The sequence below is a fragment of the Engraulis encrasicolus genome, chromosome 20 (genome assembly GCF_034702125.1).
Source record: "Engraulis encrasicolus isolate BLACKSEA-1 chromosome 20, IST_EnEncr_1.0, whole genome shotgun sequence".
Lineage (NCBI taxonomy): Eukaryota > Metazoa > Chordata > Actinopteri > Clupeiformes > Engraulidae > Engraulis > Engraulis encrasicolus.
Genome location: NC_085876.1, coordinates 35,544,957 through 35,559,247, shown reverse-complemented (window position 1 = coordinate 35,559,247; position 14,291 = coordinate 35,544,957). Strand labels below are relative to the sequence as shown.

At 43.2% G+C, this 14,291-nt stretch overlaps 2 protein-coding genes across 3 annotated transcripts in view; both read right to left on the bottom strand.

Annotated features, from left to right (window-relative positions):
- The window catches only part of rprd2a (regulation of nuclear pre-mRNA domain containing 2a), a 37,555-nt gene extending 34,302 nt beyond the window's left edge, over positions 1-3,253 (bottom strand). For both annotated transcript variants that reach the window (XM_063185821.1, XM_063185822.1), the window contains exon 1: positions 2,338-3,253. In XM_063185821.1, the coding sequence (XP_063041891.1) occupies positions 2,338-2,533 (196 nt within the window). In that variant the 5' untranslated portion in view covers positions 2,534-3,253. The remainder of the gene's footprint in view (positions 1-2,337) is intronic.
- A 2,905-nt stretch (positions 3,254-6,158) lies between these two features.
- Positions 6,159-13,911, bottom strand: ciarta (circadian associated repressor of transcription a). The gene is made up of 6 exons (XM_063185820.1): positions 13,668-13,911; positions 12,103-12,486; positions 11,018-11,093; positions 10,768-10,846; positions 10,295-10,505; positions 6,159-8,758 (listed from the first exon to the last, which is right to left on the bottom strand). The coding sequence occupies exons 2-6, from the start codon at positions 12,463-12,465 to the stop codon at positions 8,243-8,245; spliced, it is 1,245 nt and encodes a 414-aa protein (XP_063041890.1). The 5' UTR covers positions 12,466-12,486; positions 13,668-13,911; the 3' UTR covers positions 6,159-8,242.
- Positions 13,912-14,291: the final 380 nt, after the last annotated feature.

The following is a 14,291-nucleotide window of genomic DNA, read 5'->3' as shown; positions in this document are numbered from 1 at the left end:
CCAACAAATAGGGCACCGATACCATTTATAGGTGCTTGTATGACACTTAAACAGCCTTGAAATTAGTTATTTCATAGAGGTATTTAAAAAGTATAAAATGTTTTGCTGGATTCACTTTGTTAGTCTTTTTTCTGTTTCACAAAGGTAGGCAGCAGCCTGACAAAGTCATGCAATGATTTTACATCCAAGTAGTATGCACTACAGCCCTTCATATACATTTCAAATCGGGTGATGTCGGTATCGGACGATAACTTACTGCACAGCCAGGTATTGGGTATCGGTATCGGGGCCAAAAAATGGTATCGGTGCAACACTAGTAAAAATACCCATAATAACAAATATATGAAGCATAATCATATTGGGATAGAGGAAGATATAGCATGAGCGAGGGGGTACTCATAGGATGACAAAAACTCTTCAGGGTATGCGAGACAAAAAAGGTTGGGAGACACTGATATAGGCTACCAGAGCAATACAATACAAAATACAATTCAACATGTATTTGTACAAGTTAGCGCAGTATCACAATAGTTGTCTCAAAGTGCATTCAAAATAAGTTTACACGTATACAAACGTGCACACATTTCCACATTCACACACCAGCTCTGCAGGCTGTCATACGGCGCCAATTGTCCGGTGTACATGTGAGAAAGTACACAAACACACACACACACACACACACACACACACACACACACACACACACACACACACCGACACACACACACACACACACACACACACACACACACTGGAAGGGTGCTTTTTAAGTTATTAGGACTGCCAAATTCCAAAAATTCACATCTACATTTTCCCTGCTCATTAAACAAAATGGTAGATAGAAACTACAATAAATGGGACATTGCAAGGGTATTACAAATAGCTGGTGGTTCAGTAAAGAGCACTGATAAAGCCACTAAAACAAGCCTGCATTCTCACAGCAAAACCATAGACTGATTTTAGTGGTTGGTTTACCACTGACAACATAACCCTTGGAATCAGTAAACCCACATGATGTACCCTTGACAATTAGTAAAGACACTGCACTGCACACACTGCACACACACCACACTACACACAGACATTACACACACAATGTCCAAGGGATAAATGGGTTACAAAATTACAGATCAATATATTGTCATTCACATGAAAATATGCAGTAGACACTACGCACGGAAAATTATGCAATAATGTACATACACACTGACAATAACTGCAACCGTGCAGCGGATGTGAAACGCAAATCCATCGTCTAAACATATGCAGTCATATTTTGCTGACTACGAGGTTACTGTGGTGCATTTTTCTGCACTTTCTCTCCGTGATCCTTCCTCAAGGACTGATAGTCTCAAATGCCTAGTCTAAACAAACACCACACTGCACACACTCCATGCTCTTCAACACAATTAGTAAACAGTTTAAAGTGCCTTAACAAGAGATTATTATGATCCGACTAGATCATTATATTCCAACATCTTTGCAATCTACAATCCATACCACTAGTCTGTTGGCAGTTTCGCTTCGATGACGTCCCCCACTCCAGTTGTCAAGTTTCATTCATGCTAATGCATCCTTCTTGAAAGCACCCTTTCTCTTAATACAAAGAGAAGTATCCGACTGGTAATTTTGTTGTTTGTTATAATGGCGAGACTGTCAATAGATACTGGACTTTGCAGTCGCTATGCATGATGAGGTTCTGCGGATGCATTTTCGGGACCTACGAAGTAATATCAAGACCGCCCACCGTTACCTTACGAGTAGTGGCATTGCAAAGTTTACAGTTTCAACTGTCTTCACAATACAATGTAAACACAACGTCGAATTTCACAGCACACGCGTTTAATAGGGCCGACTGAATGACAGGTAGTTCTTCCAACACAGTTCTTCTTGCTAACTAGAACTAGCACACATTTTCTGAAGCAGACACGCAGGTTGTGTCGCTGGCTTGGCTAGTTAGATAGCAGTGATCGCAAGCAGTCTACCTGCCCAGCAAACTTGCTGTCACCAGTAACTTGCTCTTCAGCAGCAGCAACAGACAACAGTTGTCAAACATGGACCAATTGACCTACTCCACAAGCCGCATCACCCATGTATGTAAATCTCGCAAAACAAAAAACTTCCACAAGACATGTTGAGGTGAAACACCACACACCGAGGATAACTCAGCTGGCTAGCTAGCATATAGAGCAAGCTAACGAATGCTAACACAACTACCATCAACCCCGTCTCTTTCCCTACCCACGAGCGCTAATGCAGTTAGCAGTTTAGCTCGCCAATGCTAGATAGCCAGTTCACCTTGCTAATGTTAACGTTGACTGTGGTGTTGTTACTCACATTGTTTGATCCACTTCAACCAGCCACGGACGATGTTGTTGTGATACTTTTTGTTGTCAATACACCACGTTGACAGTCCTTGTATCGACTCCATAGTATTGGAAACTACTTGAAAACGACGGTCTAAAGATAATTCTAGCGCGGCAGCCGAGCCACGGCTTCCGTGGCTGCTTGCCGCAGTACCTCCTGCCGCCATTTTCCAGCCCAGGCCGTTCTGTGGCTAGCTATTTTATGTGTTTACGGACTGGAGCAGTAGACGGCGCAGGGCCAATGAGGGACACTGTTGACCCTGTAGGCGAGGGAGAACCTGTGGCCCTGGGTCTTGTCCATAAGGGTTTGTACCGTATCTGCTGTCAACAGCTATCTGTTTGCATGTTCAGACATTGCTGCTACTTCACTATCTCAAGATTAATTAATTAATTGACCATTGGGGAACGTTTAACACATTATGCTGAAGTGGTAAATGTATTTGGTAGGCTACTTGTGTGAGTGGTATGAACTGGACTTAATCATAAAATCACAGTTATTTCTAACAGTGTTGTGCTGTGCATTGGCAATCATCTATGCCCCTGGCCCCGTGTATGTGATGTGTTTGACGCCACCCTCAGGAGACCCAAAACACGGCAGGCAGACGCACAAAAACAGACAGCGACTCACAGCGTGGAATGATGCATGATGAATGATCCAGTACTCCTCTGCCTATGAAGTTGCATAGGCTCATCACGCTACCTACACACTGCATGGATGGAATTACACTTTCATGTCACTTTCACTTTCAGATTCTGGCTAATCTATTTTTGGCTGGTCCCTTGGCTTCATTGATGAGGGTTCTGCATACACTGCATCACTGAAATCAGATCTCTGACAGGTATTTGTACCTTGTACCTGTACTTCAGAGGTCCCCAAACTTTTTTCTCTGTGGGGCCACATTAGTGGGGCCACATTAGTCTCACTGCAGGGCCAGCCCCGGGCTGGCCTGGACAAAAGGGGGCTGACGGTGATCTCATCAAAAGGGGGCTAGGTGCTAAAGATGGCCGCCGGGCCAGGTTGTGGGGCTAAGGGCCGCTTTCCCTGGCCCGTCGAATTCGATGGGCCAGCAAGCACCGCCGAGGCTCGGAGGCGGGGTCAACCTCGGGCGATATAGCCCACGTGCGAATAGCCTACCAGACCTTCGGCGATAATAGCGCAAAAGCTAAATAAGCCGACATAAATGTCATGTGTGAGTATTTGTGAGACACTTTTTATTGGTGTCCAGTGGAAAGCATGCCAAATCACGATAATGGCACAAGAGTTGGCGGCTAAAAGCATAAAAAAGCCGACATGACTATGACATCCCAAGTTTAAGTGTAGTGGTGCCCATGATGCCCTGATAACAACAAAAAAGTTATGTTGGCTAAATAACTTTAAAAACAAGGGGATTTCTCCGGGATTTGGTCTCTTTTCACATGGTAACTTATTCAATTACCTGCACATTCACCATGAATAGACAGGTGGCACGCCGCAACGAGGGGGTGTGTCGCTATGTCCGGGGCTCATAATTTTCTATAGCAACTGATGAAGGTGCTATGTCTCCGGGATTTGGTCTCCTTTCACATGGTAACTTATTCAATTACCTGCACATTCATGTCTCGCTATGTCCGGGGCTCATGCTTCTGTGCGCTATTGGGGGGATTAACTGGGCATGTTCGCACGTCTCCTTCTGTTCACTCTCAGTTGTCGAGCTGCTCGTATTTTCATGCGTCTTTGTCTTCTTAACATGCGCTGCGTCCCATACAGCTTCTGAATCGACAACTTTGCCATGTAATAAAACTGTTCTTGAAAGGCAAGCCATTTTCTTTGCAGTTCTTGTCGTCTTTGTCCGTAGGCTACGAGCCAAACGGCGACCTGCTCCAGCAGAGTTTGCTCAATTTTCTTCTCCTTCTTTGTCGTTGTTCTGTTGTTGTCCTTCTGTGATTTGGGGCGAAAGTGGGCTGTGCCCGACTGACGTTTCACAAACAAGGCGTGTACCTGAATGTGCCTGGGGTCGGCTATGAGTCCGATCAGGCAAAAAATGGCCCGGGGCCGCCCGGGCCGCTGAAGCGCGGCTAATGAGACCAAGGCTAATAGTTGCTAATAGTTGCCTAATAATTGTCGTTCCTGACTGTGATCAGGGGCCGGGATCAATCATGTGGTGTTTATACTAGGCCACTGCCTGTTATAACCATAATCACAAAATAGTTAATCATTACAAGTGATTTGCAAAAGAAGTGAGCTCTTCACATGTTTTTCAATTTGAAATGCCAAATCCTTTTAATTTCTAATAACCATGTAAAATAACAAGGAAAGGTTAGAAAAATATGGTGATTGACAGTTTATGAGTGATGCAATAGAAATGGTAGGCCTGTTTATATTACAGTGAGATGAGAAACTATCAAGACAAGATAGGATTGCTTCTTTGGGGCAGTTCAAATGGTGAGGGGCAGAGAGGTGGAGGGCCGGTCAAAGGGGCGTGGCGGGCCGCATCCGGCCCCCGGGCCTTAGTTTGGGGACCCCTGCTTGTACTTGGACCTTGATGGTCATGGTCATATCATTATGCCAGTTGGTGCAGCCTCTGAAAAGTTCACAATGCCATTTTTGAAACACCATCCTCTGTCCACAAGGCAAAGGAAGGGTAATGAAATGCTCTGTTTAAGTAAACTGATTAACTAAACTGTATTAATTATTTGGTGTAGACTACAAAACCATGTGTGTGAAGTGAAGGCAAGATAGAAAGTGAGTTAGACTGTTTCGCACCACTAGATGGCACCCTTGCACTGGCTGAGCCTGCAGCCATAGTGAATTAACTTCATTGGAATTTCGTGCCCGCTAAACAACTTGTGATGCTTTCAAGTTTTCAAAAATGCAATCTGTAGTCTTTCTGAACATTCACACTGTCATTCAATGTATGTATAATGAAATCACATGTTGTTTGAGACTCAATGCAACTTAACAGAAGAGAAGCTTTTAGGGTGGCCGTCTGCCTACAGACACCGTAAGAGGACAAGAGTCCTACTAATTACACATTTAACCCGTTAAAACATGGCGTAAAAAATGTGCTATCATAGTTTAGTCATAGTGCATTACTGAAGGCCCTTTCTTATGTCATAGTACAATGTAGTAGTACTATGGTAATTAACCTTTCAATGAATATTTCAGCGTAGCCTGATTATCATGACTTTCAAATCTCTTCGAGACTTGATCTGACCAAGAGCATAACAACTGGTCTCAAACGGCATGGTTGACCCACCTCCCTTGGTTTGCTACTGGTCAAGGGCAGAAAAGTTTAAACCAAACATTTTCCTAGCGCCAATAGAATGTCTCTGCTCAGCTTAACCACGTCACTGCCTTGAACACATCTCTACCCAGGACCGTTGAAGATGCTCAAAGTTAATTGGTTCCCGACAAGTGGCTGGAGTTCCCCAGCCCAGTGGAGCTCAGAATGTTCCTGAACAAGCGGTTTGCTTGAGTAGTATCAGAGCCGAAGGTGTTGTGTCATTACAAGAGCGGAGCCTGGGTAATAACAGTGTGCCACTGATGCTACAGCGTGCATTATGGGGCTACGCACTGGATGAATTGTTAATGTGCTTAATTCATTTGAAAATCTTTCATAATGCTGCTTTAAATCCACTATATGTTCTGTCTGATGCCCAATTTCTCATGAGTGACTTAAACATCCTTCTGTTATGCTTCCTTTCAAATTTCTTAATCAAAATGTGTGAGTTAAAAATAAAATACTGCAATTGTTAACTGATTTGGTGGGTTTCACAAGCTTTGAACATTACATGATCGACACTGTAGCATAATTAAAATATGAGTAACACATTCTTTTTTATTCATTCAAAAATGTTGTAACTGATTGATCATCTTTGAACAATAAACCACTGCAACGTCCCAGAAGAAGAGTAAAAAAAAAACATGAACATACAGTATATTATGTAAGACAGAGATAGCATTGGGAAATCAATGCAGGGGTTGCCTCGAAGCAGATGCAAAAAAGTCTTGCAGTAACAAAAACTACCTAAGCTAACAGCAGGTTCTTACTGGCTACTAAAGTCCAATGCCTTTATCCATTCTTTCTCATGCACTCCTCTAGTGTCTTGCTAACATTTCAGTCATATTTAGAATGTACTATCACACCGTTTCCAGTCTATCCAAATAGAAGCTACAAATGATACTGCTTGCCACACAGCAGCAAAGGACAGACAGATTGACAACAGATCGTTCGTGACAAGCATTGAATGATGTCACTACAGAACTGTATGTATTTCACCATACAAAAAAAGATGAAAATTAGTGTAAATATACATCTCTACCATCTACTTCCAGATTCTTCAGATTTTTAGTTATACTTTTTAAATTATTTGTATTGTTTGAGTCATGGCGGTGTTTTAAAAATAAAAGATCCCAGCCTTTCATGGCTACAATGCACATATTTTTGAAGTATATGGGCAAGCGTACCAAATAAGCTGTTCATTTCAAGATGTAATACATAGCGGACCGATTAAAAAAAGTATATAAAAAAACAGAGATAGCAATACAAACAAAGAATAGAGTATGAAATGACAGAACAGTAAAAAAGCTTTCACAAATCATCCATAAAGGACCTAAATAAAAAGGGACAAACAATATTATTTCCATACCATCGAGAAAACATATTTAGAGAGCCTTTGAATACTCATGTGCAAGTAGGTTTTGGCAATGACACTTCTTTCTCTTTACATTAAAATAACACCAGTTGACACAGCAAAGATAAAAAAAAAAACATCACAAGGACCGTATGTGCAACCAATCAACCACCAAATAAATACACACATCAACAAGTTGTCAAAGAGTCTGCTTAGATGTTCCCACGAAGTGACCCTGCGTCCTTTAGGACCACGTTAAGGCTACTTGTAGTCCAGTTTCTTCAAGTAATGATGACCCCTTGGGGTGAAAAGAATGCCCAATGTTCTTGCCAAAAACATTCCTCATGTTGTTTATTCGTTTGCTACTTTCGCTAATCTAGTGGTTGATCACAATTCAAGTCTGAAGGCTCAATGGACCACAGGCAGTTTTTTTAGCTCCATCATCAGTCTATGTTGTCTGTTGTACATTTCATTCACCATGCTACAGATGGTAAGTAGCATGTGTGTGTGTATATTTTGTGACTATGTTATGGAGTGATTATTTGACTCGATAATGTTTGTTTCTCTTTACTGAGTTGTCCAAAAAGAGAGAGATGGTTCACACTTTTGGCTGTGCTTAAATCTATTTGGATGTTCTTATGCGTTTGGTGTTTAACAATGTCACAAGCCTGCTAACTACTGTAAGGTTAATGAAGTTGCATCCTACATTTATCAACAAGTTCATTCAGGCAGAAGAACAAAATCACACTTGCTTCATGAATAAATCCTTTTCTCAGTACATAACGTCAGATCGCTTCTAGATAATCAACATCCCTAGCTGTTCCTTGTTTTGAATACTCAAAGTGGCTACCATGTCTCTGGGCTCAAAGTGATTCCAGTAGTACTACCACGGGAGTGACTGACAGTAGCAAAAGCACTGCAATGCACTGCATACTCTGTACACCACTTCAATAGCATTCATGCATTCTGGCCTATCGTCTACATAATAATATGTATCAGATGAAGCCTCTTCCAACTTCTTTGAGAAGACAAAGGATTTCAATATTCCAATGACCATCTGTGTTTACCTTGTGCATGAAGAAGAAAGAGACCAGCAAATAAGACATCAAGTAGGATGTTTTTTAAAAAAAAACATCCATTTCCAATATGCTCTCAAAATGTGCCACAATCCAATGTCTAAAATCCAAAATATTCCTTTTTAAATACCAACATGGCAGCGCACAATCAGATTTGAACACCAGCTACCCTGGGCACTAGCATTGCTATGTGTCATTCTCAGAGCCAGGTACGCCACTACAAACTGAACTGTTTGTGAAGGCAGCCTCCTTTGAATATGGGCCATGTTGTTCCCCAGTGTCATCACCCTCTCCAAGTTCACCTTCCTTCAGAGCGTCATGTTTGCCGCTGCTGTTTTTGCCGAGAGGTTGTAGGGATGGCAGATTGGCGACGTGTGGCATGTGAGCGGTGATGGGGGTGGTGGAAGAGACAAAGTTGTCCTGGGTGTCAACGTGGTTTCCTGTACAGGACGGAGGGAGGACAAGTGGAGGCACACCCCCAACTAGTCCTCTTCTCCTCTGCTTGGCCTTGTGGGCGGTCCCGTCAGAGATTGGGTCAGTGAGATCGGTGCCGTGATTGGACGCCGTCGACTCCTCCTCCGTCGGGGGTGTGCCCTTGTCTGGGCCAATGGCGTGCTCTTCTCTCCGCTGTCCGTCGGCCCGCTTGGACACTGGGGGGATGGAGCTGCACGAGTCCGAGTCCGACCAACTCCTCCTGCGCTTCTGACCACCAAGTAAAGACATAGCACATGTCACAACACTGTCACACACTATATTACCAAAAGACGTGGCACATGCCACCACACACCGTCACTGACACACAATATATTAGCAAAAGATATGGCACATGTCACACACTGTCACTGGCACACACTATATTGCCAAAAGACAAGGCACATGTCACACAATGTCACTGACTGTACTGCCAAAAATCCTGACCCAGACTCATGTGCTACCCCGTGTCTAGCTCACCCCTTTCTGACACACACGCACACAGTCACACTGGTCACTGTACTGTGCACATGGAAATGACTTGTTTCAAACATGCCTTTTAAAATATTGACGTTACAACAGTGTAACTACAATACCTGCATGCATGTTTTACAAAAAGTTGGGAGGGTCTGAAAGATAAACTATCACTTGCTATGCCCTCGAGTTTCTGCACCATGCAAATTTCACTTATGTTTTCCTTCAGTGTGTGTCCTCATTAAAGTTGTTTACCCTGCATGTGCAGAACATTGGAGAGCTGCTCTTGCTTTATAAATAAACGTGACTTGATTTGATGACAGTCACATTGACCAGGATATCACTCACTTCCTTGGTCCACACTTTGCACAGAGCAAACTTGCCTTACACCTAGGTGCACACTTAAAAACCTGTTTTGCTTCTTGAAAGGAAATTTACTGTCTTTCATTGTAAATGTGCAATTGTATGTACTGTACATATGCAAGGCTCTAAATAAATATTTTTCATCTCCAGCCAAAAATGCTAGTAGACATTAATCTTACTAGCCAAACACACTAATGGGTCAGAGTAGCTAGTAAGTTGGTCTTTTCTACCAGCCAAACATTTGGCCGGTTGGCTGGTGTTAATTTAGAGCCCTGTGCACATGTCTCAGAGAGGGTCTCTGCCGCCTCAAAGTGTAATGCCGGTGCTACTGTTTCACATAATGCTTTGACAACTACACTCTGCATATTAGATAGTAGTACTTTTCATCGGAGAAGAAAATCAGGTGGGTCTTAATCATAAGCACCGAGGCGAGGTCAGTCTAACTAACAGGGACTTCAGATAGCGTAAAACTGATTTAGAAGACGGGTAGGTACAAGGCCAGCCGAAGCCACCTGCGCCCATAGCCACCTTCAAAACAGTGTAATCTGCAGTGCTGATCTCTTTACAGTACAGCGTCAAAACACAGAAAGGTATTCTACAGATTACATTACACTTAGCTGATACTTAAAAAAAAAAAAAATCAGAGCGACCTATAGTTATCGATTTACTTGATGGTTACAGTCCCTGGAGCAGTGTGGGATTAGTTGCCTTGCTCAGAGCACTTCAGCCATGGATTGAGATAGGGACTGGAAGGGTGAGATTCAAATCGGCAACGCTCTGCCCCTATCAATGGCGCTGAGCAGCACACATGCTCTGTACACTGATCTGGTCAAAGCCCAACACCCAATCGTGCTGCAGCTCATACTATGGCTAACCCATAGCTTGAAAACAACACCAGAAGAGAGGAGAGTAGGAGATAAGATGACTCACTTTGACTGGGATGTGCAGCTGGTCCTGGTGCCAGTGTGCTGAGGGGCTGGGGGTGGTGTTGCGGCGGTCGGGAGGCGAGGAGGAGGATGAGGAAGAGGCTGAGGAGCAGGAGGAGGAAGAGGACGAGTGCTCGGAGGAGGAGGAGCGCACCTGAGGAAACCAGGTCTGCAGCATCATCTCCACCTGGTGCAGTGTACACAGATACTTCTCTCTGTAGGACAGACACGACCAGTGAGAACAGGGTACATGGATGCGCACACACAGGTACTGTTTATACTGTAGCTACTTTATACGAAGAGCTTCATTGCAAAATGACGTATAACCGTTTTAAAAACGTTATACATGTGACTTGACGTTATGTGATGATGTGAAAAAATATGACCCATCTGAATGATTTAAAAATCCATCTGTTTTATGACATCAAATTCTTCACACAAGTATTTGATATTATGTGTGTGTGCATGAGTTCATACCCCAAATGAGGCTTCTGCAACATTCCCACGATCCTTTGCAGTCTATCGATGGCAACGCTTTGCTGGAATGTGTTCAGACCTGCCAATCAACCAACACACATCAGAATGAGCGTTTCCCAACCAGGGGGTATGTGGAAAATGTGATAAAAACAAATATATGGAGTGTAGGCACACTGTCATCATATGACAAAATTGCATAGGGTTATACAGGATAAAAAAGGTTGGGAAACAATGGTGTAATGTACTGTACCTTTGTCAAACCTGCCAGTCTTGAGGCCATTCAGCAGCACCAGTAGAGGCCTGAGGTAGCCGCGCAGCTCCGCACACTGCAAAACAATAGCAGGATGGGAGTGCTTAATATTAACCCCTTTGCGCAGAGCCTATGTTAAAATCTTACTGAAACCAAAATCATAATGACAAAGGCTTAATCTGTGCATTATCATAGCAATGTTGTTATGATGTGGTTGGGTGTTTTCAGAAAAAAGTTATAAGGCCTGTCGACGGGCCCATCTGCAGTAAAAGGCTACTTGCCATGCCATTATGCATGCACAGAGTGGGAGCAAATGAATTCATATGCTGAACCCTCTGAAAGCCATTACATAAATCTGTACAATATGATTTCTAAATAGCATTTTCATCATGTAAGCACAACCAAAAGTGAATTAAATGTTATGATCAAGTACAGAGAGTCAAGTAAAAACAAAATGAAATGGACTGATTCTTCAAGTTTACTTAAGTTATAGAAATACAGGCTGTTATTGGAAACTCATCACAAATTCACTTAGGGGGTTTTGCATCTGAACTCTAACACGTACACTCAGGACACTCATGTTATGCATCATGGACATGATACACCCAAATTGAATTTGTGAACCGTTTTAAAATGACATTTTCTGCATCTGTCTTTGGTTTTTCAGTGTTTCTCCTATAAGACAGTGTGATGGGTCTGTGTCGCCATCTCTGTGCTGATGATTGCGGCAGCACTATTTTCCAACATTTTCCAATTCCATTTACTTTCTCATTTATTTAACTTATGTAAGAATATAAACTGGCAACATCCGTCTTTTGAAACGTACTTTGTAAGTGCCCATTGTTTTTCTGATCAGATAAAAATCTGTATTGTTAAACTGTTTTAGTGTAACTGTATAAGTCATAGAAAAACAATCAAGTCAAAGAGGTGGTCCTCTCCCAAGGTTAAATGTACTCAGAAAGAGAAATGAGAAGAAACAGAGAGAGAGAGAGAGAGAGATGCAGACAGACAGACAGACAGAGAGATTTACAGATTAACAGAGAGACAAGCCATAATCACATGATGACTACATGAGAAACATTCACCTTTTGTGCAAAGGCCAAGTCCCCCTCAGAGCGTGGGCCCGTGGCAATGCAGGAGGGGGGTTGCCCGTGGTGGTGGTGGTGGTGGTGGTGATCTACCCCACCCAACTTCCCCTCCGGCCGGGTATTTCGCTGGTACCCTGCGGAGTGGCGGTGGGTCCGGCTGGCAGTGGTAGCGGCGCTGGCTGGGGCCGAGGCCGTGGCGTTTGCCAGGGAGAAGTGATCAAGCGGAGCCCGTCCGCCCTCCCCCTCCGAGAAGACGTCACCCTCATCCTCCGTCTGGTCGCTCTCGCTGTACAGGAAACTGGGAGTGGAGGAGAGGGACTCGCGTGACGACCACTTATGGGAGCTGTCCAATGACTGCATTACTGGGGGAGCACAACAGACCTACGAGAGAGAGAGAGAGAGAGAGAGAGAGAGAGAGAGAGAGAGAGAGAGAGAGAGAGAGAGAGAGAGAGAAAGAAATAATTGGTGGATGTGGTTTATGCAGAGGAGGGGAAAAACAGACACAACTGGGAAATGGGTTTAGAAGCTCAGAAAATTCCTACCAAAGACCAAGGTGAGGAATGACGAAGAATTGTTTATTTAAAGAAAACACATATGGTTCAGGCCAGGAAGACGGTAGAAAAACAGAAAAACATCAGACGATGAGAGAGTAAAGAGGCATGGCAAGTTGTTTAGCAGAGGTGGTGAGTTTCTGCCTCAAACTCAAAGCACCGGATGTGTCATCATGCCGAGCACAAAGTAACAAGTCTCTCACGTTCCACTCATCGGAGGAATTTGTGTAATGTCTGTCCGATAACTCTACTGACAGAAACAAGTACAACAGACTATGATATATGATCTCAAAGTAACTAAAATAATCAATCCAGTCCCCGCCACATAGACTTACATTGACGAGCAAGTACACACAAATCTAAAAATGACAAATTAAGGCATAAAGATACTTTTGTAGGGTTATATGCTCACCACGTGCGGAAACAGCATCTCTCACAAGACATATCTTCACATAGTACTAGAACGTTCTACATCTTCACATCCATGCACGTCATTTTGAGAACAGTTTAGCCTAATATCTAAGCTTAACTGCTGACAAATATTTTATTCAATACAACTTCATAGATAGCAGCACAGGCTCAACGTGCGCGCAACACCCTATTACGTTCACAACAGACAATACGTTGTAATTAACCCAACGTACCAACTATTATGTAATTTCGGTACAGTTTATTCGCAGTCTGTTGTAGTAGCACCGATTATATCCATGTACAATTAATTCAGTATGTTTCAACCCCCCTAATGCCAAAGCTTTACACTTTAAGGAACAAAGTAACCAAGCCCGCTGAAATGTCAATTCAATTCGAGACTGAACTATTGCCAGCCGTAGAACCATCAGAACAAAGGGAGGCGTGCGGTGTTTGAGCAAGAACACACATTCACGTGTCATCATTTATAACAATAATAGTACACCGTTATAATAAAGACAGTTAACATAGAGATTATGTGTATAGACATATATTCACTGCATCAACATATTTGTGAAATAAAATTAAGAAAGCATTATTTACCTTTATCCAAGGACAGCTGGTTTGGCCGTTTGTTTTGTCCAGAAAGTGTTCACTCTGGAGAGTGCAGGCGAAGTTTAAGTTGTCTATAACCCGCTATGCTATTCGTGCATCTATCTAGGACTTTAAAATGACTCTGATTCTGATTCTCAAAGTTAACCGGTATCTAGCTGCCTCCAGACTGCGGTCGCTGCTGCGTTTTTTTCCTCCTGTCACTCTCTTTCCACCACACAGACCCTTTACAGCGAGGTGCCCCATGTGCAGAGACACACGTGCTACATCGCGTTCTACACATACTTTACTGTCATTGGCCTACATTTGTTATGGATGTGTCTTATTGGCTGCTTCAGTGACCAGTCAGAAGAAATCAGAGCTGGGATTGGTCAGTACAAATCCTTTCCAAGCGTACCCTCTGGCACGTGGCAGTCGTGCGGAAAACAGCCACAACATCGGCTCCGCAAGGAAGCGTACACACGTTGACTAGGAACATGGTGCATGTTTATTATCCCGTAACAGCCAATGGGCCCACAAGAGCGTGGGCTCTTTAGCAGTTAACAGCCATCAATGTGACAAGGAATGCAAATATGATTAAATAGTGGCACAGTCATCACGAGTGGTGTAGGCACC

What these genes read in the sequence shown, in the direction of transcription:
- ciarta (XM_063185820.1), bottom strand. Translation starts at nt 12,465, where the DNA reads ATGCAGTCATTGGACAGCTCCCATAAGTGGTCGTCACGCGAGTCCCTC. An exon ending in GACTGGCAGGTTTGACAAAG is followed by an intron (nt 10,847 to 11,017) that starts GTACAGTACATT and finishes GTTGATTGGCAG; the next exon opens with GTCTGAACACATTCCAGCAA. An exon ending in AGCTGCACATCCCAGTCAAA is followed by an intron (nt 8,759 to 10,294) that starts GTGAGTCATCTT and finishes CTTGGTGGTCAG; the next exon opens with AAGCGCAGGAGGAGTTGGTC.